This window comes from Lucilia sericata, unplaced genomic scaffold (assembly GCF_015586225.1).
Source record: "Lucilia sericata isolate MDLA Ls3-8-SP2 unplaced genomic scaffold, ASM1558622v1 Contig001128F_arrow, whole genome shotgun sequence".
Taxonomy (NCBI): Eukaryota; Metazoa; Arthropoda; class Insecta; order Diptera; family Calliphoridae; genus Lucilia; species Lucilia sericata.
The window spans coordinates 113,381-140,057 of NW_023995099.1; the positions used below are offsets into that span (position 1 = coordinate 113,381).

Consider the following 26,677-nt stretch of genomic DNA (forward strand, 5'->3'; position numbering starts at 1 on the left):
GAACGTATGTATGTTTGTAGTAAGTAATCAAGTCGTACTTTTTACACTGAAAGAAAAAAAGTTACGAGTACAAACGAATACAATTCGTTATTTACCGTTTTTTTTCCTGGTTATAAATAAATACCGTAAGAGTAGGCTAGTTGTACTTTTTGTTTGTGATTTAATGGAGGGAATATAAGGAGAACTTTAAAAGTATGCAGTTCAAAATATCCAGACTATAGTCTTTTCTATAGTGCAAACTATAGTCTTTTCTATAGTGCAGACTATAGTCTGTTCTATAGTCCAGACTATAGTGTATTCTATAGTCCAGACTATAGTATATTCTATAGTCCAGACTATAGTGTATTCTATAGTCTAGACTATAGTCTATTCTATAATCCATGTATGTATGTATTCTATAGTCCAGACTATTCTATAGTCTAGACTATAGTCTATTCTATAGTCCAGACTACAGTCTGTTCTATAATCCAGACTATAATCTGTTTTATAGTCCAGACTATAGTCTGTTTTATAGTTCAGACTATAGTCTGTTCTATAGTCCAGACTATAGTCTGTTTTATAGTTCAGACTATAGTCTGTTCTATAGTGCAGACTATAGTCTGTTCTATAGTTCAGACTATAGTCTGTTCTATAGTGCAGACTATAGTCTGTTCTATAGTCCAGACTATAGTTTGTTCTATAGTCCAGACTATAGTCTGTTCTATAGTCCAGACTATAGTCTGTTCTATAGTCCAGACTATAGTCTATTCTATAGTCCAGACTATAGTCTATTCTATAGTCCAGACTATAGTCTATTCTATAGTCCAGACTATAGTCTATTCTATAGTCCAGACTATAGTCTATTCTATAGTCCAGACTATAGTCTATTCTATAGTCCAGACTATAGTCTATTCTATAGTCCAGACTATAGTCTATTCTATAGTCCAGACTATAGTCTATTCTATAGTCCAGACTATAGTCTATTCTATAGTCCAGACTATAGTCTATTCTATAGTCCAGACTATAGTCTATTCTATAGTCCAGACTATAGTCTATTCTATAGTCCAGACTATAGTCTATTCTATAGTCCAGACTATAGTCTATTCTATAGTCCAAGACTATAGTCTATTCTATAGTCCAGACTATAGTCTATTCTATAGTCCAGACTATAGTCTATTCTATAGTCCAGACTAGTCTATTCTAGTCCAGACTATAGTCTATTCTATAGTCCAGACTATAGTCTATTCTATAGTCCAGACTATAGTCTATTCTATAGTCCAGACTATAGTCTATTCTATAGTCCAGACTATAGTCTATTCTATAGTCCAGACTATAGTCTATTCTATAGTCCAGACTATAGTCTATTCTATAGTCCAGACTATAGTCTATTCTATAGTCCAGACTATAGTCTATTCTATAGTCCAGACTATAGTCTATTCTATAGTCTAGTCCAGACTATAGTCTATTCTATAGTCCAGACTATAGTCTATTCTATAGTCCAGACTATAGTCTATTCTATAGTCCAGACTATAGTCTATTCTATAGTCCAGACTATAGTCTATTCTATAGTCCAGACTATAGTCTATTCTATAGTCCAGACTGTAGTCTATTCTATAGTCCAGACTATAGTCTATTCTATAGTCCAGACTATAGTCTATTCTATAGTCCAGACTATAGTCTATTCTATAGTCCAGACTATAGTCTATTCTATAGTCCAGACTATAGTCTATTCTATAGTCCAGACTATAGTCTATTCTATAGTCTATTCTATAGTCCAGACTATAGTCTATTCTATAGTCCAGACTATAGTATATTCTATAGTCCAGACTATAGTCTATTCTATAGTCCTGACTATAGTATTTTCTATAGTCCAGACTATGGTCTATTCCATAGTATAGACTGTTCAATAGTCGAGACTATAGTCTTTTTATAGTCGATACTATAGTCTGTTCTATAGTCGAGACTATAGTCTGTTCTATAGTCCAGGCTATAGTCTATTCTATAGTCCAGACTATAGTCTATTCTATAGTCTAGACTGTTCAATAGTCGAGACTATAGTCTTTTTATAGTCGATACTATAGTCTGTTCCATAGTCCAGACTATAGTCTATTCTATAGTCTGGTCTGTTCTGTTATACTTATGCTCCAGACACAATTTTTAAGATTTCATTCTTTTGAACCACATTGGTAACTTTACTTCCCTGTAAAAACTCTAATCATACATGCGTTGTTTTCATCGTCATCATCCACATATTGTACAATTATTGGATTTTTTTTTTTTTTTTTTTTTGCTTTTCAAAGGTTCGATAACAATTTACACAGAAATGAAAAGCAGCAACCAGCAACAACAAATGTAAAATTGTATTGTTTTTGCTTTTCGCAGCAGCAGCAGCAACAAATTCGTGTATGAAATTATTTCTGCTGCTTTGACTGTGATGACTGAATTCTTCTTTAGAGTTTTTTTTTCAAATACATGATGTTGATGATGAATTTTGTTCGTTTCTGTTTTTTTGGGTTGTTATTGCAAACACTACTTTTTCATAATGTTATGTAAGAAGTACAAAAAGCAGCAGCAGAAGAACAACTACAACAACCTTTTAGCGACAAATCCAGCAAGCAAGAAGACATGGGGCCTGCATTTTGAAGACCCTCTTCCCTTTGCCCTGACAACTACTATATCAAGCAGCCACCATTCAAACATCCATCCAGCAAAAGTAAATTTTTGCCGGTGTTTTTTTTTTCTTGTACATATTTCGTTTGTTTATTTGTATTATTATGTTTTTTTTTTTTTTGTGCTTTCATTTTTGTATTTGTTTGTTTGGTTGGTTGTTGTTGTTTGTTACTTATTTATGGTGGTGTGTTTTTTTTTCTGCTTGTTGTAGTTGTTTTTGTTTAAGAGTAAGTAGTATTGTTGTTATTGGTCACAGGTTATTGAACCTTTCTTTTAATATTGTTGTTGTTGGTATTTTATTTTCTTCCTCTTTTTGTTGTTGTTATATTTTATGTTGTTTTCTTTTGCCATAAATGTGTATGTGTTTTTAATATGTTTTTTTCTTATAACAGAACTTTACCGTTATAATTTTGTTTTTAAGCCAGTTTGCAACAATAACATTTCACACACATTTTGCTGTTGATTTTTGTTTTGATCCTTTTTTTTAAAGAACAACTACAACAGCAGAAACTTTACTCAAGAGTTTTCAAACAGAAATTTAATTCATTGAAAGAATTTTAAATAAAAATTATAAGGGGGATTCATTTGCAAGAAAAAACCAGCTTTAAATTTTAACTTATTGTTATATAATTTAAAAAGAGAGTGGGAAGAGTTGGTAAAAACTTGTAGAAATTGCTTAAAAATCAATGTTTTGTTTAACTAATTAGGGCTAAAATTAAAAATTATGCTTGTAATGAATACAAAATCAAATTATCTTTCATTTGCTACCCATATTGAGGGTGGGAAGAGTTTTCAAAAAAGTGGGAACAGTTTCCAGAAATCACAGAAAATAATTTCTGGAGGCAGATTTAAAGAAAATTAACAGTTTTTAATAGAATAAAACAAATTTAAAGGACATTTTATAGGAAAAAATTTGGAAAACTCAAACATTTTCAAAGAATTTGGAGTTTTTACATAAAAATCAACGTTTTATTAAATCGATTGCTGTCAAATTAAAAAATAATGTTTGTATATTATAGAGAATCAAATTATCTTTCATTTGAAACCCATATTGCGGGTGGGAAGAGTTTTCGAAAAAGTGGGAACAGTTTTTAAAACTCGCAGAAAATGTTGGCTTCAAATCGTTTTAAAGGAAATAATTAAATTTTAATAGAATAATACTATTAAAAAGTACTTTTTATAGCAAAAATGTGGGAATAAGGTAAATTTTTTAATGAATTTGACAATTTTTGCTTAAAAATCAATGTTTTCTTAAACCAATTGCAGTTAAAATTAAAAAGAAGGTTTGTTTGGTATAGAGAATCAAAATATCTTTCATTTGAAACCCATATTGGGGGTGGGAAGAGTTTTCAAAAAAGTGGGAACAGTTTCTAAAAATCGCAGAAAATTATTAATCAAGCGAATTAAAGTGAAAATAAGTATGTTTGAGTAGCATACAATATTAATAAAGGTAATTTTGTTCAAAAGTTTCCTTAAAAAGTAAGTTTTTCTAGGAACTTGCGGCCATAGTGCAATTTTTTTTTATTTTCTCTCTAATTTATTACCATTATAATCTATCGATTTAAATCTTGTTTAATTTGTTGAAAGTTAAATTATTAATAGAGATTGTTTGCAAATGATTGTGCTATAGCGCTCTAGTGATTTACAATTTAGCCATATTTCATTGTTCCAAACACAAGTCCTTAAGGGGTGAAAATGAATGAATTTTTACAGCGTTTGTTTTTTTTTACACAAATGAAATTTACCAAGCGTACTGTAACAATAACAAGGAGAAAGCCTAAACGGCAGAAAGGGAAAGAAATCTCTACATATCAAAGATTTATTTATGAAAAAATATTAAAATGGTCAGTGATTACAAACATTTTCTTTTTAGCAAACTATGTATGTATTGTGTAAAACCCATGTTATATTATTAGTGGCGGCTGCTGGTGGCTGTTACAAATATTTTATGCTTTTTAATTAAAAAAAATGTTTGCCATTGCCAACAAACCAAAAAAATAACAATAAAAGAAATTAAAAAATATCTACTTCTTTCAAGTTTATGCATCATTTATGTGGCCTGGGCAATATTTGCCTGCCACTCTCCACACAATCTATGTAGTAGATACATATGTGTAAGATTGTGTAATTGTATTTGACATAAATAATATTATTAAACCATTGACTCCAACAAAGAGCACTTACACCAACCCCCATTTTTATTTAAGCTCTTCACTCCCTCCCTCCTCCTTGGGTTATTGTTACGTCGAACATAGGGTTTTTTTTTTAAAGCAAATGCAATTTGCAACATTTGCATAGTATGTAAGTTCTACGTTCATTGCCATTAACATTAACAGGCTGGCTGTGTATGCAAATCCACAGCAGCAGCCCTTTTCTCTCTCTCTCTCTCTATCTTTACGGCTTTTTGAAATGACCCATGTGCATATTTGATTTCTTGTTTTAATATTTTTCTTGTTGGTTTGTCCATTTGCAGCATATTTTTTTTTTTTTAAATTACAACATCCACCACCAGATCGTGTGTTGTTATAATAGCCCACCCTTACCCCACTGCTCATAGCCCTTCACAAAACAAACCGGAATATCAAATCATTTTATTACACTCTATTTTATAGAAAACGCCATATTTGTTTATTGTTGTAGTAAAGATTTTATTATTTTTAAAAAGTATTTTGGTTATAAAACAGTTTTTTATAGAAATTTTTGAAACTTTTCTTAAAAAAATAAATATTTTGTTAAACCTTTTGCTAGACAATTCAAAAAAAAGTTGATTGCGGATTATAGAATAAAAAGTGCTTTTCATTTGAACTTTTTAATGAAAAATTGAAATTTTGTTAAACAAATTTTTATGAAATTTAAAAATAATGTTTGTTTGTTATATAAAATCAAAAAACCTTTCATTTGAGACCCATATTGGGGGTGGGAAGAGTTTTCGAAAAAGTGGGAACAGTTTTCAAAAATCACAGAAAATAACTACACAAGCTAGATTTATTAAAAATAAACAGTTTTTAATACATACCAACTATTTTAAACTGACCTTTTATTGAAAAATTGGAAAAACAAATGAATTTTCAGACGACTTTTGAGCTTTTTAATGAAAAAATTATAATTTTATTAAACGAATTGTTATGAAATTTAAAAAGAATGTTTGTTTGGTATATAAAATCGAAAGACCTTTCATTTGAAACCCATATTGGGGGTGGGAAGAGTTTTCGAAAAAGTGGGAACAGTTTTTAAAAATTACAGAAAATGACTTCTCATGCTAGATTTAGTTAAAATAAATAACGTTCAATAGATTACAATAACATTTAAAGATTTTTTCTTATAAAAATTGTATTTAAAGCAAAATTTTCAAGGATTTTAGAGCTTTTTAATAAAAAAAAAAATAATTTTATTAAACGAATTGTTATGCAATTTAAAAAGAATGTTTGTTTGGTATATAAAATCGAAATACCTTTAATTTGAAACCCATATTGGGGATGGGAAGAGTTTTCGAAAAAGTGGGAATAGTTTTAAAAAATACAAAAAAATTATTCCTTAAGTCGTACCTAATGTAAATAAATAAATTTTTCATATAAAAACCTTCATTTAGTTAATTTTATTTTATAGTTTACCATAAAATTCAAATTTACAGACATTTTGAACTAAATTTTAATAAAGAAAACAATTCATTGGCAAATTAATAAGATTGTTTATTATTTTCCCTTTGTTTACTTTTGTTTTTCTTAATACATTTTTAATTAATTTTATTAATTTTTCGAAAATTATCTTTTAATTATTATCTACTTTCTTGATACTTTCTCTAAACAAAAAACAAATATTATGTTAACCATGAAACAGCAAAGCTCTAACTATATTGGAAAAGTTATAAAGTATACAAAAAAAAATCAATAAGAATACACCCTCAAATAACCGGAATGTATAAAAAACAAGAAATTTATCAGAAAATTACCGAAACAAAAAGTATTTACTACTACTAGTAGTGGCTTAAAAACGTAATCATCATCAATAAAATATAATTATCATCAATATACAATTTCAATGACAGTAAAACCCCACTAACCCACCTCCTCTTCCCCTAACCAAAACAACACACAAAATACTACAGTAGAAATGTTGAAGAAAGTTATAGTTATAAGTGAGAGAAAAAGGGGGTTTGTTTAGAGAAAACATTAACGAAATAATGAATTACTTTACTACCCTTAACATTTTTCTAGTCATGTATGTATTTAGAACGCCTAAAGGTAGGCTTTACATTTTATCATATGCCTTCATAAAATGTAAGTTTTACACAGTAAAATGTATGGCTGTATGTGTGTGTGTGAAACTGTACGTGCAAGTTTTAGAAAATTAGAGAAGACATTATTGTACTACAACAACAACAAGAGAAGAGTAAATAAAAAAATTAATGTTCTACATGATATTATGTACGAAAAAGTAGAACAAAATAAAAGATATTGGTACATTTTGCTGAATTTTTATGCATTTTTTTGAGCTTTCAAATGAAAAAAATTGCAATTTTGTTAAACGAATTGTTATGAAATTTAAAAAGAATGTTTATTTGTTATATAAAATCGAAAGACCTTTCATTTGAAACCCATATTGGGCGGGGGGGAAGAGTTTTCGAAAAAGTGGGAACAGTTTTTAAAAATCACAGAAAATGCATTTTCAAACGAAATTTTGGAAAATTTAATGAATTCTAATAATGTACAACAATTTTGAAAGGACTTTTTACTGAAAAATTTTTAATTTTGCTGAATTTCAAGGAATCTTGACTTTTTAATGAAAAAATTGCAATTTTGTTAAACGAATTGTTATGAAATTTAAAAAGAATGTTTATTTGTTATATAAAATCGAAAGACCTTTCATTTGAAACCCATATTGGGGGTGGGAAGAGTTTTCGAAAAAGTGGGAACAGTTTTTAAAAATCACAGAAAATGCATTTTCAAACGAAATTTTGGAAAATTTAATGAATTCTAATAATGTACAACAATTTTGAAAGGACTTTTATTGAAAAATTTAAAAGTTTTGCTAAATTTCAAACATTTTTGAGCTTTCAAATGAAAAAATAGCTATTTTGTTAAACGGCTTGTTATGAAATTTAAAAATAATGTTTGTTTGGTATATAAAATCGAAAGACCTTTCATTTGAAACCCATATTGGGGGGTGGGAAGAGTTTAGGAAAAAGTGGGAACAGTTTTTAAAAATCACAGAAAACGACTTCTCATGCTAGATTTAGTAAAAATAGACAGGTTTTAACACATAACAACCATTTTAAACAGACTTTTGATTGAAAAACTAGAAAAACAACTGAATTTTCAAAATTTTTTAGGCTTCTTAATGAAAAAATTGAAATTTTATTAAACGAATTGTTATGAAATTTAAAAAGAATGTTTGTTTGGTATATAAAATTGAAAGACCTTTCATTTGAAACCCATATTGGGGGTGGGAACAGTTTTCGAAAAAGTGGGAACAGTTTTTAAAAATCACAGAAAATGACTTCGCCAGCTAGATTTAGTCAAAATAAATAAGGATCAATAGATTACAACATCATTTAATGATTTTTTTCTTATAAAAATTGTACTTTTTTAAAAAAGTACTTTTTAAAAAACTACTTGTCAAGATACTTTACTACCTATTTTTATAATTTTTTAAATTTTCGTTGTTTTAGCTAATAAAACAAGTGTGTTTGGCTGTGCCTCTTACTTTATTGTCTTGTAATTTTTCTCTATTCTGTTTTAAGTCTTTTGTAATTTAACCCCCTTTCTCTATCTCTCCTGCCTTAACATCAACTTGATTTACTTTATTAAAAAGCTTATGTAGAACGTTTTTTATTTTTTTTTTTTATTTCAACACAAACATTTAAAATGTTAAAAAAATATTAACAGCAACAAACAGGCAAACGCCTGTAAGTATGCAACAGTCAGAAGACAACACAAGACACAACTGACACAAACACTCTTAAACTCACTGCTGCTAAAGCTCTCAGCCAGGCAGTCAGCCACTATATACAACACATGAGTGGGGGCTCATGACTTAAACGTTGCAAAAAGTGGAAAAAGAAAGAAATAGAAAAGCAAAAACAACATCACACACTTGCAGTTTAACACAGTTATTTTTTAAAGGCTTCTGTTTAAAGCTTAACATGTGTGTGTGTGAGTTTATTTTTATTTATTTTCTTTTTTCGCATTTAATTTTAAATGACATTTAAGTCAAAGAGCACGTTCTACAATAACAGCAGCAGCAACAAAAAAAGAAACAATCTTTTGCATATTATTTTGTTTTCATTTTTATGCCAGCTACTTCTGGTGTCATTAAAGCAGTATTTAACGAGCTAATTTTTGTGCTACAGGAAAAATATAAAGCATACAAAACAAACATATAAAAATAGTTGTTAAAATGTTATACCAACTACAGATTAGCTAAAGATATAAAAGGTATTTGCTTGTTTGGTTAGCGGTAACAGTTTTCAAAAGCAAATACAAGTTTTTCAATAAAATTTTAATTTCTAAATTGAAAAGTAGAATTTTTGTTAAACAAATTATTGCAAAACTAAAGAAGAATGTTTGTTTGGTATATATAATCAAAAAACCTTTCATTTGCTACCCATATTGGGGGTGGGAAGAGTTTACGAAAAAGTGGGAACTGTTCTTAAAAATTATGGAAAATGCTATGAAACATCGCCGAAAACCGACTAATAATAGTCTATACTATTGTCCGGACTATAGAAAAGCCATAGCAGATTCCATAGTATGGTCTGTGGAAGAGTCTATAGTATAGACTATAGAACAGTCTATAGTTTGGACTATAGAACAGTCTATAGTTCGCACCATAGAACAGTCTATAGTCTGGACTATAGAACAGTCTATAGTCTGGACTATAGAATAGTCTATAGTCTGCACTATAGAACAGTCTATAGTCTGCACCATAGAACAGTCTATAGTCTGGACTATAGAACAGTCTATAGTCTGGACTATAGAACAGTCTATAGTCTGGACTATAGAACAGTCTATAGTCTGGACTATAGAACAGTCTATAGTCTGGACTATAGAACAGTCTATAGTCTGGACTATAGAACAGTCTATAGTCTGGACTATAGAACAGTCTATAGTCTGGACTATAGAACAGTCTATAGTCTGGACTATAGAACAGTCTATAGTCTGGACTATAGAACAGTCTATAGTCTGGACTATAGAACAGTCTATAGTCTGGACTATAGAACAGTCTATAGTCTGGACTATAGAACAGTCTATAGTCTGGACTATAGAACAGTCTATAGTCTGGACTATAGAACAGTCTATAGTCTGGACTATAGAACAGTCTATAGTCTGGACTATAGAACAGTCTATAGTCTGGACTATAGAACAGTCTATAGTCTGGACTATAGAACAGTCTATAGTCTGGACTATAGAACAGTCTATAGTCTGGACTATAGAACAGTCTATAGTCTGGACTATAGAACAGTCTATAGTCTGGACTATAGAACAGTCTATAGTCTGGACTATAGAACAGTCTATAGTCTGGACTATAGAACAGTCTATAGTCTGGACTATAGAACAGTCTATAGTCTGGACTATAGAACAGTCTATAGTCTGGACTATAGAACAGTCTATAGTCTGGACTATAGAACAGTCTATAGTCTGGACTATAGAACAGTCTACAGTCTGGACTATAGAACAGTCTATAGTCTGGACTATAGAACAGTCTATAGTCTGGACTATAGAACAGTCTATAGTCTGGACTATAGAACAGTCTATAGTCTGGACTATAGAACAGTCTATAGTCTGGACTATAGAACAGTCTTTAGTCTGGACTATAGAACAGTCTATAGTCTGGACTATAGAACAGTCTATAGTCTGGACTATAGAACAGTCTATAGTCTGGACTATAGAACAGTCTATAGTCTGGACTATAGAACAGTCTTTAGTCTGGACTATAGAACAGTCTATAGTCTGGACTATAGAACAGTCTATAGTCTGGACTATAGAACAGTCTATAGTCTGGACTATAGAACAGTCTATAGTCTGGACTATAAAACAGTCTATAGTCTGGACTATAGAACAGTCTATAGTCTGGACTATAGAACAGTCTATAGTCTGGACTATAGAACAGTCTATAGTCTGGACTATACAACAGTCTATAGTCTGGACTATACAACAGTCTATAGTCTGGACTATAGAACAGTCTATAGTCTGGACTATAGAACAGTCTATAGTCTGGACTATAGAACATTCTATAGTCTGGACTATAGAACAGTCTATAGTCTGGACTATAGAACAGTCTATAGTCTGGACTATAGAACAGTCTATAATCTGGACTATACAACAGTCTATAGTCTGGACTATAGAACAGTCTATAGTCTGGACTATAGAACAGTCTATAGTCTGGACTATAGAACAGTCTATAGTCTGGACTATAGAACAGTCTATAATCTGGACTATACAACAGTCTATAGTCTGGACTATAGAACAGTCTATAGTCTGGACTATAGAACAGTCTATAGTCTGGACTATACAACAGTCTATAGTGTGGACTATACAACAGTCTATAGTGTGGACTATAAAATAGTCTATAGTCTGGACTATAAAATAGTCTATAGTCTGGACTATAGAATAGTCTATAGTCTGGACTATAGCATAGTCTATAGTCTGGACTATAGAATAGTCTATAGTCTGGACTATAGCATAGTCTATAGTCTGGACTATAGCATAGTCTATAGTCTGGACTATAGAATAGTCTATAGTCTGGACTATAGAATAGTCTATAGTCTGGACTATAGAATAGTCTATAGTCTGGACTATAGAACAGTCTATAGTCTGGACTATAGAACAGTCTATAGTCTGGACTATAGAACAGTCTATAGTCTGGACTATAGAACAGTCTATACTCTGGACTAAATAGAACAGTCTGGACTATAGAACAGTCTAAAGTCTGGAATATAAAACAGTCTATAGTCTAGACTATAGAACAGTCTACAGTCTGGACTATAGAACAGTATATAGTCTGGACTATAGAACAGTCTATAGTCTGGACTATAGAACAGTCTATAGTCTGGACTATAGAACAGTCTATAGTCTGGACTATAGAACAGTCTATAGTCTGGACTATAGAACAGTCTATAGTCTGGACTATAGAACAGTCTATAGTCTGGACTATAGAACAGTCTATAGTCTGGACTATAGAACAGTTTATAGAATATAGTCTGGACTATAGAACAGTTTATAGAATAATTTGGTCTGTAGTACTTTTTGTCTTTTATATTAAAGCCCTTGATTTAATTACTCTTCCTCCTTTGGAAATATGCCGAGTTAATGGATTTGTAAACTTTGTTATTGTTTGCTCATTAAGACATTTACTTTATGCTCAATTTTCGAAATGATAGAGAGCATTATTTTTTTATTTTGTTTTTTGAAGAAAATCGATTTTTCCCAACAACCCTGTGCTTAACAAAAAAAAAAAGGAAAAACCAGAGAACATACAACAGATAGACAGACAACAAAAATATATTTTCAAACACACTCACATAAATACTCATTCAGTACGTGTGTGTATGTGTGTTTGCCCTCAAAAAGCGAATGTCAAGAGAAGTAAATAAAATCAAACTGTCATTAGAGAGAAATATACCAACAAATAAAAAAAGCGCTTAAATTTGATTTACTACTTAACGACTTCGGCCATTTGTACTTACCCTAGCATGCATATGAGCATCTCCTTCGCCCGACTGCTGCACCCCGGTGCGTATCTTTTTATTCTGCGGCCCATCACTGACTATTAAGCCGCCGCCACCACCACCGCTACTACCATTAGTTGCCCCGTTGTATGGCATTGTGGTCGCCGTTGCGAAATTAATTTCGGCGAGAGTTTGTTGGTGAATTATTTTGGCGGTTTACGTTAAAACGCGTACGAACGAAAATTTACGTTTATTTCGATTTAAAAATCGAAATAATAAGCGCGTTAGGCGTTAGAGTTATTAGTTTTTTTTTTTGGTTTTATTAGAGTTTTAAACGTTTAAACACTTTTTTGTGGGGGGGTAAGTGTTAAAACGTTAAGCTTAAAGTTGTTTAAAATATTTTATTTTGTCTAATTAAGATTCAATTTCCGTTGGTTTTTTTGAATTTTCTTTAGTAATTTTTTTTCTTATTTGTTGTAGCAAGAAATTTTTTATTTATTATTGTTGTTTGTGTGTTTTTTTATATTAATTCTGTTGAATTTTGTTAAAATTTATTTCGGTTTTTTTTTCTATTTTTGTTAGATTTTTTGAAGAGTTTTTATGTATTTTTTTAAACACTTCCGTTTTAAAGTTGTTTTTGTTTTTATGATATTTTTAAATTGTTGTTTAATCGTTTGTTTTTTGTTCAAATGCCGCTTTGTGTTTAAGGTTTTAAAGAGATTATTATAAACCGTTTTAGCTGTTAAGGAAGAAAAGAAAAAAAAGAAAATTTTGTTAAAAAATGTTTTTGGATAAAAAGATAAATTTTCTCAATTTTCATTTATGAACACAGCTTGGACAAAAGTATAGCCTATAGCCTATATTATAGGTTAATCTATGGTTCAGTCTATAGTCTAGTCTATACTTAAATCTAGTATATAGTCTAGTTTGTAGTCTAGTCTATAATCATATCTTAAATCTGAACTAGAACAGAACTAGAACAGAACTAGAACAGAACTAGAACAGAACTAGAACAGAACTAGAACAGAACTAGAACTGAACTAGAACAGAACTAGAACAGAACTAGAACAGAACTAGAACAGAACTAGAACAGAACTAGAACAGAACTAGAACAGAACTAGAACAGAACTAGAACAGAACTAGAACAGAACTAGAACAGAACTAGAACAGAACTAGAACAGAACTAGAACAGAACTAGAACAGAACTAGAACAGAACAAGAACAGAACTAGAACAGAACTAGAACTGAACTGAACTGAACTGAACTAGAACTGAACTAGAACTGAACTAGAACTGAACTAGAACTAAACTAGAACTGAACTAGAACTGAACTAGAACTGAACTAGAACTGAACTAGAACTGAACTATAACTGAACTAGAACTATAACTGAACTAGAACTGAACTAGAACTGAACTAGAACTGAACTAGAACAGAACTAGAACTGAACTAGAACAGAACTCGAACAGAACTAGAACAGAACTAGAACAGAACTAGAACAGAACTAGAACAGAACTAGAACAGAACTAGAACAGAACTAGAACAGAACTAGAACAGAACTAGAACAGAACAAGAACAGAACAAGAACAGAACTAGAACTGAACTGAACTAGAACTGAACTGAACTAGAACTGAACTAGAACTGAACTAGAACTAAACTAGAACTGAACTAGAACTGAACTAGAACTGAACTAGAACTGAACTAGAACTGAACTAGAACTGAACTAGAACTGAACTATAACTGAACTAGAACTAGAACTGAACTAGAACTGAACTAGAACTGAACTAGAACTGAACTAGAACTGAACTAGAACTGAACTAGAACTGAAATAGAACTGAACTAGAACTGAACTAGAACTGAACTAGAACTGAACTAGAACTGAACTAGAACTGAACTAGAACTGAACTAGAACTGAACTAGAACTGAACTAGAACTGAACTAGAACTGAACTAGAACTGAACTAGAACTGAACTAGAACTGAACTAGAACTGAACTAGAACTGAACTAGAACTGGACTAGAACTGAACTAGAACTGAACTAGAACTGAACTAGAACTGAACTAGAACTAAACTAGAACTGAACTAGAACTGAACTAGTACTGAACTAGAACTGAACTACTGAACTAGAACTGAACTAGAACTGAACTAGAACTGAACTAGAACTGAACTAGAACTGAACTAGAACTGAACTAGAACTGAACTAGAACTGAACTAGAACTGAACTAGAACTGAACTAGAACTGAACTAGAACTGAACTAGAACTGAACTAGAACTGAACTAGAACTGAACTAGAACTGAACTAGAACTGAACTAGAACTGAACTAGAACTGAACTAGAACTGAACTAGAACTGAACTAGAACTGAACTAGAACTGAACTAGAACTGAACTAGAACTGAACTAGAACTGAACTAGAACTGAACTAGAACTGAACTAGAACTGAACTAGAACTGAACTAGAACTGAACTAGAACTGAACTAGAACTGAACTAGAACTGAACTAGAACTGAACTAGAACTGAACTAGAACTGAACTAGAACTGAACTAGAACTGAACTAGAACTGAACTAGAACTGAACTAGAACTGAACTAGAACTGAACTAGAACTGAACTAGAACTGAACTTGAACTAGAACTGAACTAAAACTAAACTAGAACTGAACTAGAACTAAACTAGAACAGAACTTGAACTAAACTAGAACTGAACTAAAACTAAACTAGAACAGAACTTGAACTGAACTAGAAGTGAACTAGAACTGAATTAGAACAGAACTAGAACAGAACTAGAACAGAACTAGAACAGAACTAGAACAGAACTAGAACAGAACTAGAACAGAACTAGAACTGAACTAGAACTGAACTAGAACTGAACTAGAACTGAACTAGAACTGAACTAGAACTGAACTAGAACTGAACTAGAACTGAACTTTTTTGAAGAAAATTCAAATTTTAACATAATTTAAAGTTTTTGGGCACTTTTTCTCAAAATTAATATTTATTATTTCTTCCCTATTTTATTTGTTTATACAAACAACTTAAATAATTATTTTTGTTTAATTTAAACTGTTTCTACATTTTTTTTTTTTCATTTCTTCTACATTCTCCAAATTTTCACTCTTCACGTACTCAAAATTTGAATGTTTGTGTGTGTGTTGAAAATAATTTTTCTTTCACCTCTTTTTTATTTTTAGGTTAAAGTAAACAATAACAAAAAACCACCCAATTTCTTTCTTTTTTTTTAATTACACACTTATTAGAATTATTATGTATTTAAATTGGAATTGTATAAACAAAATAATTCATATTGGAAAAATACTATTATTTAGGGTTGCGCGTACACTTATTTTAAACCAAACAATAAAATATTGAAAAACTATTCAAACATGATTTGAAACAGTTTTATTTTTTTTTCTTTAGACACATACTGTGCAAATCGGAAAAAAATTATCCAGCAGGTATTTTTTGTGGTTCTTGGTGGTAGAAGAACTATTAGAAATAAAAAGCATTATCACGCGACGAGTGTTTCATGATTTTTTGTTTTGATTTTTGCTTCTTCTTTCATTAGTTTAACGGTGTATTTTGTAATACTGAGTGTGTGTGTGTGTGTGAGCGTGTAGAGGGTTGTGGAAGTTGGATTAACAACAAAACGGTTTATAGAGTTACCAGGCAGGCTATATATAGTAAAATCTATAGTCTGGACTATAGAATAGTCTTTAGTCTGGACTATAGTAGATGCTATAGTCTGAACTTTAGAATAGTCTATAGTCTGGACTATAGAATAGTCTATAGTCTGGACTATAGAATAGTCTATAGTCTGGACTATAGAATAGTCAATAGTCTGGACTATAGAATAGTCTATAGTCTGGACTATAGTAGATGCTATAGTCTGAACTTTAGAATAGTCTATAGTCTGGACTATAGAATAGTCTAGTCTGGACTATAGAATAGTCTATAGTCTGGACTATAGAATAGCCTATAGTCTGGACTATAGAATAGTCAATAGTCTGAACTATAGAATAGTCTATAGTCTGGACTATAGAATAGTCTATAGTCTGGACTATAGAATAGTCTATAGTCTGGACTATAGAATAGTCTATAGTCTGGACTATAGAATAGTCTATAGTCTGGACTATAGAATAGTCTATAGTCTGGACTATAGAATAGTCTATAGTCTGGACTATAGAATAGTCTATAGTCTGGACTATAGAATAGTCTATAGTCTGGACTATAGAATAGTCTCTAGTCTGGTCTATAGAATAGTCTCTAGTCTGGTCTACAGAATAGTCTCTAGTCTGGTCTATAGAATAGTCTATAGTCTGGTCTATAGAACAGTCTATAGTCTGGTCTATAGAATAGTCTATAGTCTGGTCTATAGAATAGTCTATATTCCGGACTATAGAATAGTTTATAGTCTGGACTATATAGTCTGGTCTACAGAATAGTCTCTAGTCTGGTCTATAGAATAGTCTATAGTCTGGTCTATAGAACAGTCTATAGTCTGGTCTATAGAATAGTCTATATTCCGGACTATAGAATAGTTTATAGTCTGGACTATTAAATAGACTATAGTCTGGACTACAGCAGAGTCTATAGTATAGAATAGTATATGGACTATAGAATAGTCTAAAATCTGAACTATAGAATAGTCTAAAGTCTGGACTATAGATAGTCTATTGTCTGGACTATAGAATAGTCTATAGTCTGGACTATAGAATAGTCTCTAGTCTGGACTATAGAATAGCCTATAGTCTGGACTATAGAATAGTCTATAATCTGGACTATAGAATAGTCTATAGTCTGGACTATAGAATAGTCTATAGACTGGACTATAGAATAGTCTATAGTCTGGACTATAGAATAGTCTATAGTCTGGACTATAGAATAGTCTATAGTCTGGACTATAGAATAGTCTATAGTCTGGACTATAGAATAGTCTATAGTCTGGACTATAGAATAGTCTATAGTCTGGCCTATAGAATAGTCTATAGTCTGGTCTATAGAATAGTCTATAGCATGGTCCATAGACTGGTCTATAGTCTGGTCTTAGAATAGTCTACATTTCGGACTATATAATAGTCTATAGTATGGACTATTGAATAGTCTATAGTCTGGACTATAGTCTAGTCTGTAGTATAGAACAGTCTATAATCTGGACTATAGAGTAGTCTAAAATCTGAACTATAGAATAGTCTAAAGTCTGCAATATATAGATAGTCTATAGTTTGGACGATAAAATAGTATAAAGTCTGGACTATAGAATAGTCTATAGTCTGGACTATAGAATAGTCTATAGTCTGGACTATAGAATAGTCTATAGTCTGGACTATAGAATAGTCTATAGTCTGGACTATAGAATAGTCTATAGTCTGGACTATAGAATAGTCTATAGTCTGGACTATAGAATAGTCTATAGTCTGGACTATAGAATAGTCTATAGTCTGGACTATAGAATAGTCTATAGTCTGGACTATAGAATAGTCTATAGTCTGGACTATAGAATAGTCTATAGTCTGGACTATAGAATAGTCTGGACTATAGAATAGTCTGGACTATAGAATAGTCTATAGTCTGGACTATAAAATAGTCTATAGTCTGGACTATAGAATAGTCTATAGTCTGGACTATAGAATAGTCTATAGTCTGGACTATAGAATAGTCTATAGTCTGGACAATAGAATAGTCTATAGTCTGGACTATAGAATAGTCTGTAGTCTGGACTATAGAATAGTCTATAGTCTGGACTATAGAATAGTCTATAGTCTGGACTATAGAATAGTCTGGACTATAGAATAGTCTATAGTCTAGACTATAGAATAGTCTATAGTCTGGACTATAGAATAGTCTATAGTCTGGACTATGGAATAGTCTATAGTCTGGACTATAGAATAGTCTATAGTCTGGACTATAGAATAGACTATAGTCTGGACTATAGAATAGTCTATAGTCTGAACTATAGAATAGTCTATAGTCTGGACTATAGAATAGTCTATAGTCTGGACTATAGAATAGTCTGGACTATAGAATAGTCTGGACTATAGAATAGTCTGGACTATAGAATAGTCTGGACTATAGAATAGTCTGGACTATAGAATAGTCTATAGTCTAGACTATAGAATAGTCTATAGTCTGGACTATAGAATAGTCTATAGTCTGGACTATGGAATAGTCTATAGTCTGGACTATAGAATAGTCTATAGTCTGGACTATAGAATAGACTATAGTCTGGACTATAGAATAGTCTATAGTCTGGACTATAGAATAGTCTATAGAATAGAATAGTCTGGTCTATACTAAGGTCTTTTGTCTATGATATAGTCTGGTCTATAGTTTGATTTCCTTTTTGGACATTTGTACATATATGGCATCCCTGCTGAAGCTAGTAAACAATAAAAGGACAAACAGCAAATGTCAAAATGTAAAATTATAAATTGAATTTTAGATTTCCATCTTCCCTTTTGCCCTAAAAGTAGTTTCGTCCAAAAAAACAATATCCTTTAGCCTTTATGGAAAATTAATTTTCGTTGTCATTAACGAAATTTTTGCGTGTTATTTGAAGATAAGAGAAGCTGAAAAAAGGATGAAAATAAAGTTTGATTTACTGTCAACATGACATCCCTTAAATTTCCACAACACACACATACACAGGCATACTCTAGCACTTGCCTCTCTAATGAGAGCAAAAAAAGAGAGTAAACTACGAATTTGTAATAAAAACAAGAAAATTGAAAAGGAAAAGAAGATGTAAATCAGGGATGAAAATTTCCACAGGACAGGATGGTTAAACAGATACACATGAACACGGTAAAAGTTTTGTTGGTTTTTTTTTTTCATACGAAGGGAAATAAAACAAATTTCAAGAACTTATAAGAAAAGAACGCTAGTTTGTTGTTGTTGGTTTTTTTTGGAAAATTTTAATACAAAATGGTGAATAATTTTTCACTTGCCGACGCTTTTCTTTATGTTTAATTTATAAATAAATTTATTAATTTTTTTGTAGTTTTTTTTTCACCAAAAAAATCACACACTTTTAATGACAAGAATTGTTAAAAGAAAATTTCTAATTTTCTATGTTTTTTTCTGGTATTTTTGTTATTTTGTCTTTTTACACATAAACACTCATATACACACACAAATATGACAAAAAATGAAAAAGAAATGATAAATTTTTCAATGTTGAGTAATTGTTGTATATTTTTTGACAAAAAATTTATAATAATTTTTCTTCTTTTGCGTTTCTTTTACACAAAATTTCTTTAACTTTTTTTGGGGGGTATTTTTTTCAAACAAGTGTTTATTAGTTTATTATTTAAATTATTTTAATTAAAAATTCTAAACACAAGTTTTGTTATTTCTTAAAATTTTTTGTATAATTTTCTTTCTACGTTTCTTTTTGTTTTTTCACTTCTATAATTATTATATTAAATTTACCGTTGTTGTGTTGTTGTTCGACCGTTGGTGTTGGAGTGTTTAATAGTGAATGTGTGTAAACTTACAACGCGTTGTGTAAAGTGTAGAATCAAAAAGTGCGTAAGTTACGTTTAACGTCACTTAATCAAATGTCAAATACAGACAGCATTTTGAGTACAAACCTTTGGAAAAAAAGCGTCACTGTCTACCGTATTGTTGTCTCGGCAACTTTAACTTTCAGTCAGTCATTGAGTGGTGAATATGTCGGGAGAAATTTAGAGTGGGTGCTTTTTCACGTAACAAAGAACTGTTAAATGAAAAGGGATGGGGTGAGAGCAATGCAACTTCATAATAAAGCTAGTACAGCAGGCAGTTCTCTTTAGATTATTTTCCAAACAAACCCTTAGAGAGAATATCTCTCATACTCTTTAAGTAAATGTTAAAAATCAGGGATGAAAATTTTGGTAGTATCTTGTCGAAAGATGCGAAAGTTATAAAGGAATAGAGCAAGCTTTCCTACTAAAGCAAATCTTGATTATAGAATAGACTATAGTTTGGACTATAGAATAGACTATAGTCTGGACTATAGTATAGACTATAAACTGGACTATAGAATAGGCTACAGTATAGACTATAGAAAAGACAATAGTCTGGACTATAGAAGACTACAATCTGGACTATAGAACAAACTATAGCCTAGACTATAGAATAGACTATAGCCTGGACTACAGAATAGGCTACAGTATGGACTATAGAATAGACTATAGTCTGGACTTTAGCATAGACTATAGTCTGGACTATAGAATAGACTATAGTCTGGACTATAGAATAGACTATAGTCTGGACTATAGAATAGACTATAGTCTAGACTATAGAATAAACAATAGTCTGGACTATGGAATAGACTATAGTCTGGAATATAGAATATACTATAGTCTGTACTATAGAATAGACTATAGTCTGGACTTTAGAATAGGCCATAGTCTGGACTATAGAATAGATTATAGTCTAGACTATAGAATAGACTATAGTCTGGACTATAGAATAAACTATAGTCTGGACTATAGAATAGACTATAGTCTGGACTATAGAATAGACTAAAGTCTGAACTATAATATAGACTATAGCCTGGACTATAGATTAGTCTAATATATAGTCTAGTATATAGTCTAGGATATAGTCTAGTATATAGTCTAGTATATAGTCTAGTATATAGTCTAGGATATAGTCTAGGATATAGTCTAGTATATAGTCTATAGTCTAGTCTATAGTCTAGTCTATAGTCTAGTCTATAGTCTAGTCTATAGTCTAGTCTATAGTCTAGTCTATAGTCTAGTCTATAGTCTAGTCTATAGTCTAGTCTATAGTCTAGTCTATAGTCTAGTCTATAGTCTAGTCTATAGTCTAGTCTATAGTCTAGTCTATAGTCTAGTCTATAGTCTAGTCTATAGTCTAGTCTATAGTCTAGTCTATAGTCTAGTCTCTAGTATAGTCTATAGTCTAGTCTATAGTCTAGTCTATAGTCTAGTCTATAGTCTAGTCTATAGTCTAGTCTATAGTCTAGTCTATAGTCTAGTAGTCTAGTCTATCTATAGTCTATAGTCTAGTCTATAGTCTAGTCTATAGTCTAGTCTATAGTCTAGTCTATAGTCTAGTCTATAGTCTAGTCTATAGTCTAGTCTATAGTCTAGTCTATAGTCTAGTCTATAGTCTAGTCTATAGTCTAGTCTATAGTCTAGTCTATAGTCTAGTCTATAGTAGTCTATAGTCTAGTCTATAGTCTAGTCTATAGTCTAGTCTATAGTCTAGTCTATAGTCTAGTCTAGTCTAGTCTATAGTCTAGTCTATAGTCTAGTCAGTCTAGTCTATAGTCTAGTCTAATAGTCTATAGTCTAGTCTAGTCTAGTCTATAGTCTAGTCTATAGTCTAGTCTATAGTCTAGTCTATAGTAGTCTATAGTCTAGTCTATAGTCTAGTCTATAGTCTAGTCTATAGTCTAGTCTATAGAGTCTAGTCTAGTCTATAGTCTAGTCTATAGTCTAGTCTATAGTCTAGTCTATAGTCTAGTCTATAGTCTAGTCTATAGTCTAGTCTATAGTCTAGTCTATAGTTAGTCTATAGTCTAGTCTATAGTCTAGTCTATAGTCTAGTCTATAGTCTAGTCTATAGTCTAGTCTATAGTCTAGTCTATAGTCTAGTCTATAGTCTAGTCTATAGTCTAGTCTAGTCTATAGTCTAGTCTCTAGTCTAGTCTATAGTCTAGTCTATAGTCTAGTCTATAGTCTAGTCTATAGTCTAGTCTATAGTCTAGTCTATAGTCTAGTCATAGTCTAGTCTATAGTCTAGTCTAGTCTAGTCTATAGTCTAGTCTATAGTCTAGTCTATCGTCTAGTCTATAGTCTCGTCTATAAGTCTAGTCTATAGTCTAGTCTCTAGTCTAGTTCTAGTTCTAGTTATAGTCTAGTCTAGTCTAGGTCTATAGTCTAGTCTATAGTCTAGTTCATAAGTCTAGTCTATAGTCTAGTTCTATAGTCTATAGTCTATAGGTCTAGTCTATAGTCTAGTCTATAGTCTAGTATTATAGTCTAGTCTATAGTCTAGCTTTCCTACGTCCTAGTCTATAGTTTCAGTCTATGTCTAGTCTATAGTCTAGTCTATAGTCTAGTCTATAGTCTAGTCTATAGTTTCTAGTCTAGTATAGTGTCTAGGTCTAAGTTAATCTCGTCTATAGTCTAGTCTATAGTTCGTTAAGTCTAGTCTTAGTTCTAGTCTATAGTCTAGGTCTATAGTCTAGTCTATAGTCTATAGTCTAGTCTATAGTCTAGTCTATAGTCTAGTCTATAGTTAGTCTATAGTCTAGTCTATAGTCTAGTCTATAGTCTAGTCTATAGTCTAGTCTATAGTCTGGTCTATAGTCTAGTCTATAGTCTAGTCTATAGTCTAGTCTATAGTCTAGTCTATAGTCTAGTCTATAGTCTAGTCTATAGTCTAGTCTATAGTCTAGTCTATAGTCTAGTCTATAGTCTAGTCTATAGTCTAGTCTATAGTCTAGTCTATAGTCTAGTCTATAGTCTAGTCTATAGTCTAGTCTATAGTCTAGTCTATAGTCTAGTCTATAGTCTAGTCTATAGTCTAGTCTATAGTCTAGTCTATAGTCTAGTCTATAGTCTAGTCTATAGTCTAGTCTATAGTCTAGTCTATAGTCTAGTCTATAGTCTAGTCTATAGTCTAGTCTATAGTCTAGTCTATAGTCTTATCTAAAGTCTAGTCTAGTCTATAGTGTTATCTAAAGGCTAGCCTATAGTCTAGTCTATAGTCATATCTATAGTCTAGTCTAGCATATATACCTATAGTCTAGTCTATAGTCTGGGTATAGTCTAGTCTATAGTCAATCCCATTGTCGAGCCCATACTCTTTAGTCTAGTCTACAGCGTAGTCCTTAGTCTAATCTATAGTCTAATTATTAGTCTAATCTATTGTCTAGCCTAAACTTACCCTCAAAATTTCCTTCCCTTACCTTTCCAAATTTAACAAATTTCCTTCCCTGTGAGAAAACTCACACTTTACACTAACAACAACAAAACTTTATTTTGTAAATTAATAACAACAAAGCAAAGCTTTTCCTGATTTTTATATTTAACAACCCACCACTTTTATTTTTATTTACTCTTTTACCTCATCCTTAAAGTAAGAGTTTGAACAAAATAACTGTTCTCTTTTACAAATGTAACGCCACTCTTTTTCTAACCCTAATTACTTACATTCAAACGTTTTCCTAACTATTGTTGCTACCTTTTTTGTGAAATTCTTTCTTACTTTCTTTCATACGTTTTATTGTAGGCAGTAATCCATTAGATTCTTATTAGAAAAATTATGAAAGAAAATGAAAAAATCAAGGATTTGTAATGTTAATTATACAATTAATTAAAATGACTTGTGAATTTTAAAAGATAAGAAATTATTAAAATTAATGTTTAAATGAAGTTTTTCTATTTTTTTTTACAACGCCATTTACGTTTTATAATTTGTTGTGTTACTTCTTTGGTTTTTTCTTTTCCAGGGGAACTTAGAAATACAAGACCTGTTAGGCAACAATCAATTTGTTGCCATTTTCTAGTTAGAAAAATGAAACAACAATAATAGTAGCAACAACAAAAACTTTACGAATGTTGTTTTGTTAAGGATGCCAGATGTTTTGGGGAGGATTAGAAGACAACTAGAGTAATAAAAATAATCACGACTAGAGTTTGGACTGTAGAATAGACTATAGTCGTCCAGACTATAGAATGGACTATAGAATAGAATACTATATAATAGAATATAGTCTAGACTATAGAATAGTCCAGACTATAGTCTGGAATATAAAATAGACTATAGCCTGGACTATAAAATAGACTATAGTCTGGACTATAGAATATACTATTGTCTGGACCATAGAATAAACTATAGTCTGGACTATAGAATAGACTACAGAATGAACTATAGAATAGACTAAAGTCTCGACTATAAAATAGGCTATAGTCTGGACTATAGGATAGTCTAGAGAATAGACGATAGTTCGGGCTATAAGACAGACAATAATCTAGACTAAATAATAGACTATAGTTTGAATATAGAATAGAATGGACTATAGATTAGACTACAGTCTGGACTATAATATAGATATAATATAGTATGGGCTAAACTTACAATAATTTTCTTGAAATATTTAGTTTTCTTCAGTAATAATTGTTAGTATTTTAAGCTTTTCTTATAAAAATTTATAATTTTAATATTATTTAAACAATTTTTTTTATAAAAATAACAATTCATAAGTTTCTCGAATATTTTTAAGAAAAAACACAAATTTTATGATTTTTTTTTAATATTTTTTTTAATTTCTATTTTCACTCCGAAAAAAACTAATTCAATTGTCACACAAAAAGCCAGGCCTGCTGAGATTTTTAAAAATTGTTTAAAAAAAAATTATTGGAAATTATTCCATTATATTGCCAGACTATTTTTTTAAAAATCATTCACAATTATTTAAAAAAAAAATTAAAATTGTTTGTTTAAATAGGTTTACTTATAGAAGAACCTTTACATAAAAATTTTTCTATAGAAACTTTAATAAAAAGTAGATTTTTTAATTTTTCGATAAAAGATTATTTTTCATAAAGATTTTCCAAAAAATTGCCGCAAAATTTCCTTTCTTTGAAACCAAAATCAAGACTTTTGTAAGAATACTAAATCTTTCTATAGAAAAAAAATTATTTTATTAATTTTAATAAATTTTTTTATAAAATTTTAAAGGAAATCTATAAAACATGATTTTATTTTAAGAATTTTGATTTTTTATAGAAAAGCGTTTCAAATATATATTTTTTTATCAAAATCTCTAAAAATTTGTTAAATTTTACAACTTTTAAGAATACTAAAGGCATTTATAGAAAAAACTTCCCGGAAGCAGGTTTTTATTAAAAATTCCTACAAAGTTGTTTAAATTTAAAGAAAAACTGTTAAGAATATTAGATTTTTCTATAGAGAATGTTAAAGGGTATTTTATCCCGGTTTTAGATATAAAAAACTTTTTTAAAAACAAAATTTTTCTACCAAAAAAATTTCAAAATATAGATTTTTTTATAAATTTTATTCAAAATTACTTTCAAAACTTGTTTTAAATAATACTTTCTTCTACTTTAGATAAAAACAAAGTTTTTCATAAGAAAACATTTGCAACAACAATTGTTTATAAATTTTATTAAAAAATCTATAGAAAAAGATTTAAAAAATAAAATGTTCAAAGAAATAAAGTTCAATTTTTTTTAAAAATCTATCGAATATGGTTTATGATAAAGGTTTTTTACAATTTTAATTAAATTTCTTCCCGATCTTATAATCTATAGAAAAAGATTTAAAATGAAAATATTTTCAATGATTAAGATTTTGATTAATTTTATTTTAAAAAAATCTATAGAAAAAGATTTAAGATAAAGAATTGGTATAATTTTATTAAAGATCTTTTCGATAAAGATTTTTTCAATTTTAGAAAAAAAATAGAGCAAAATTTTCTTTAATTTTAAAGCATGACCTTAAACAGATCATTCCCGCTCTTAGAAACAAAAAACATAGGTTTTTCTTTAGAAAAAGTTTAAAAATAAAAATTTTTTTTTATAAATTTTATTAAAATTTTTATATAAATTTTAAACTAAAACTTTATAATTCCCTTTCTAGGTTTTAAAAAAAGACTTTTTTTATAAAAAACATTTAAGAAAAAGATTTTTTAAGAATTTCATTAAAAAAATAAAACAAAATTTAAAATATTTTCATACTAAACTTTAAAAAATACTTTTCCGATCTTGAAAACAAGATTCCATTTTAAAAAACTGGATATTTCAACAGAAAAAAACTCAAAATAAAGATTTTTTAAGATTTTGTATAAATTTTATAAAATTTTTTTATTTAAACTTGTAAAATTTTAACGAATATTTTTGTAATTCCTTTTATAAAACATTTAGGACAAAGATTTTCTATTAATTTTATTAAAATTTTTTAAAAATTCCAAAAATGTTCAAGAAAAACTTTAAAAATACTTTCCCGAACTTGAACATAAGTATTTAAAAAAAAAAAAACTAATTTTTTTTTATAAAAATAGACTCTAAATGAAGATTTTTAAGATTTTTCATAAATTTTATTAAAAATTTTATTTAAATTGTTAAATTTTAAACAAAAACTTTATAATTCCCTTTCTAGAGTTCAAAAACAAGATTTTTCATGAAAAACAAAGATTTTTATTAATTTTATTCAAAGAATTCTTCAAAATTCCATTTTTTTTTAACTAAACTTTTTCCGATCTTAAAAATAAATTTATTTTTTCAAAAACTAGATTTTTCTATAGAAAAATGTGTAATGCTTTTTAAAGATTTTTTATAAATTTTATAAAAATTTGTTAAATTATAAACTAAAACTTTAAAATGCCCTTTT

The 26,677-nt window shown here is 29.9% G+C and overlaps 1 protein-coding gene across 3 annotated transcripts in view; it reads right to left on the reverse strand.

Annotated features, from left to right (window-relative positions):
* The window catches only part of LOC119610143 (heterogeneous nuclear ribonucleoprotein L-like), a 129,528-nt gene that overhangs the window by 101,737 nt on the left and 1,114 nt on the right, over positions 1 to 26,677 (reverse strand). Inside the window, exons 1-2 of one of the 3 annotated variants that reach the window (XM_037965255.1) lie at positions 24,404 to 24,425; positions 12,335 to 13,055 (exon numbers count right to left, since the gene is read on the reverse strand). In XM_037965255.1, coding sequence (XP_037821183.1) covers positions 12,335 to 12,472 — 138 coding nt within the window. In that variant the 5' untranslated portion in view covers positions 12,473 to 13,055; positions 24,404 to 24,425. Of the gene's footprint in view, positions 1 to 12,334; positions 13,056 to 24,403; positions 24,426 to 26,677 lie in introns of those variants that run through there. The other 2 variants (XM_037965256.1, XM_037965254.1) reach the window with 2 other exon arrangements.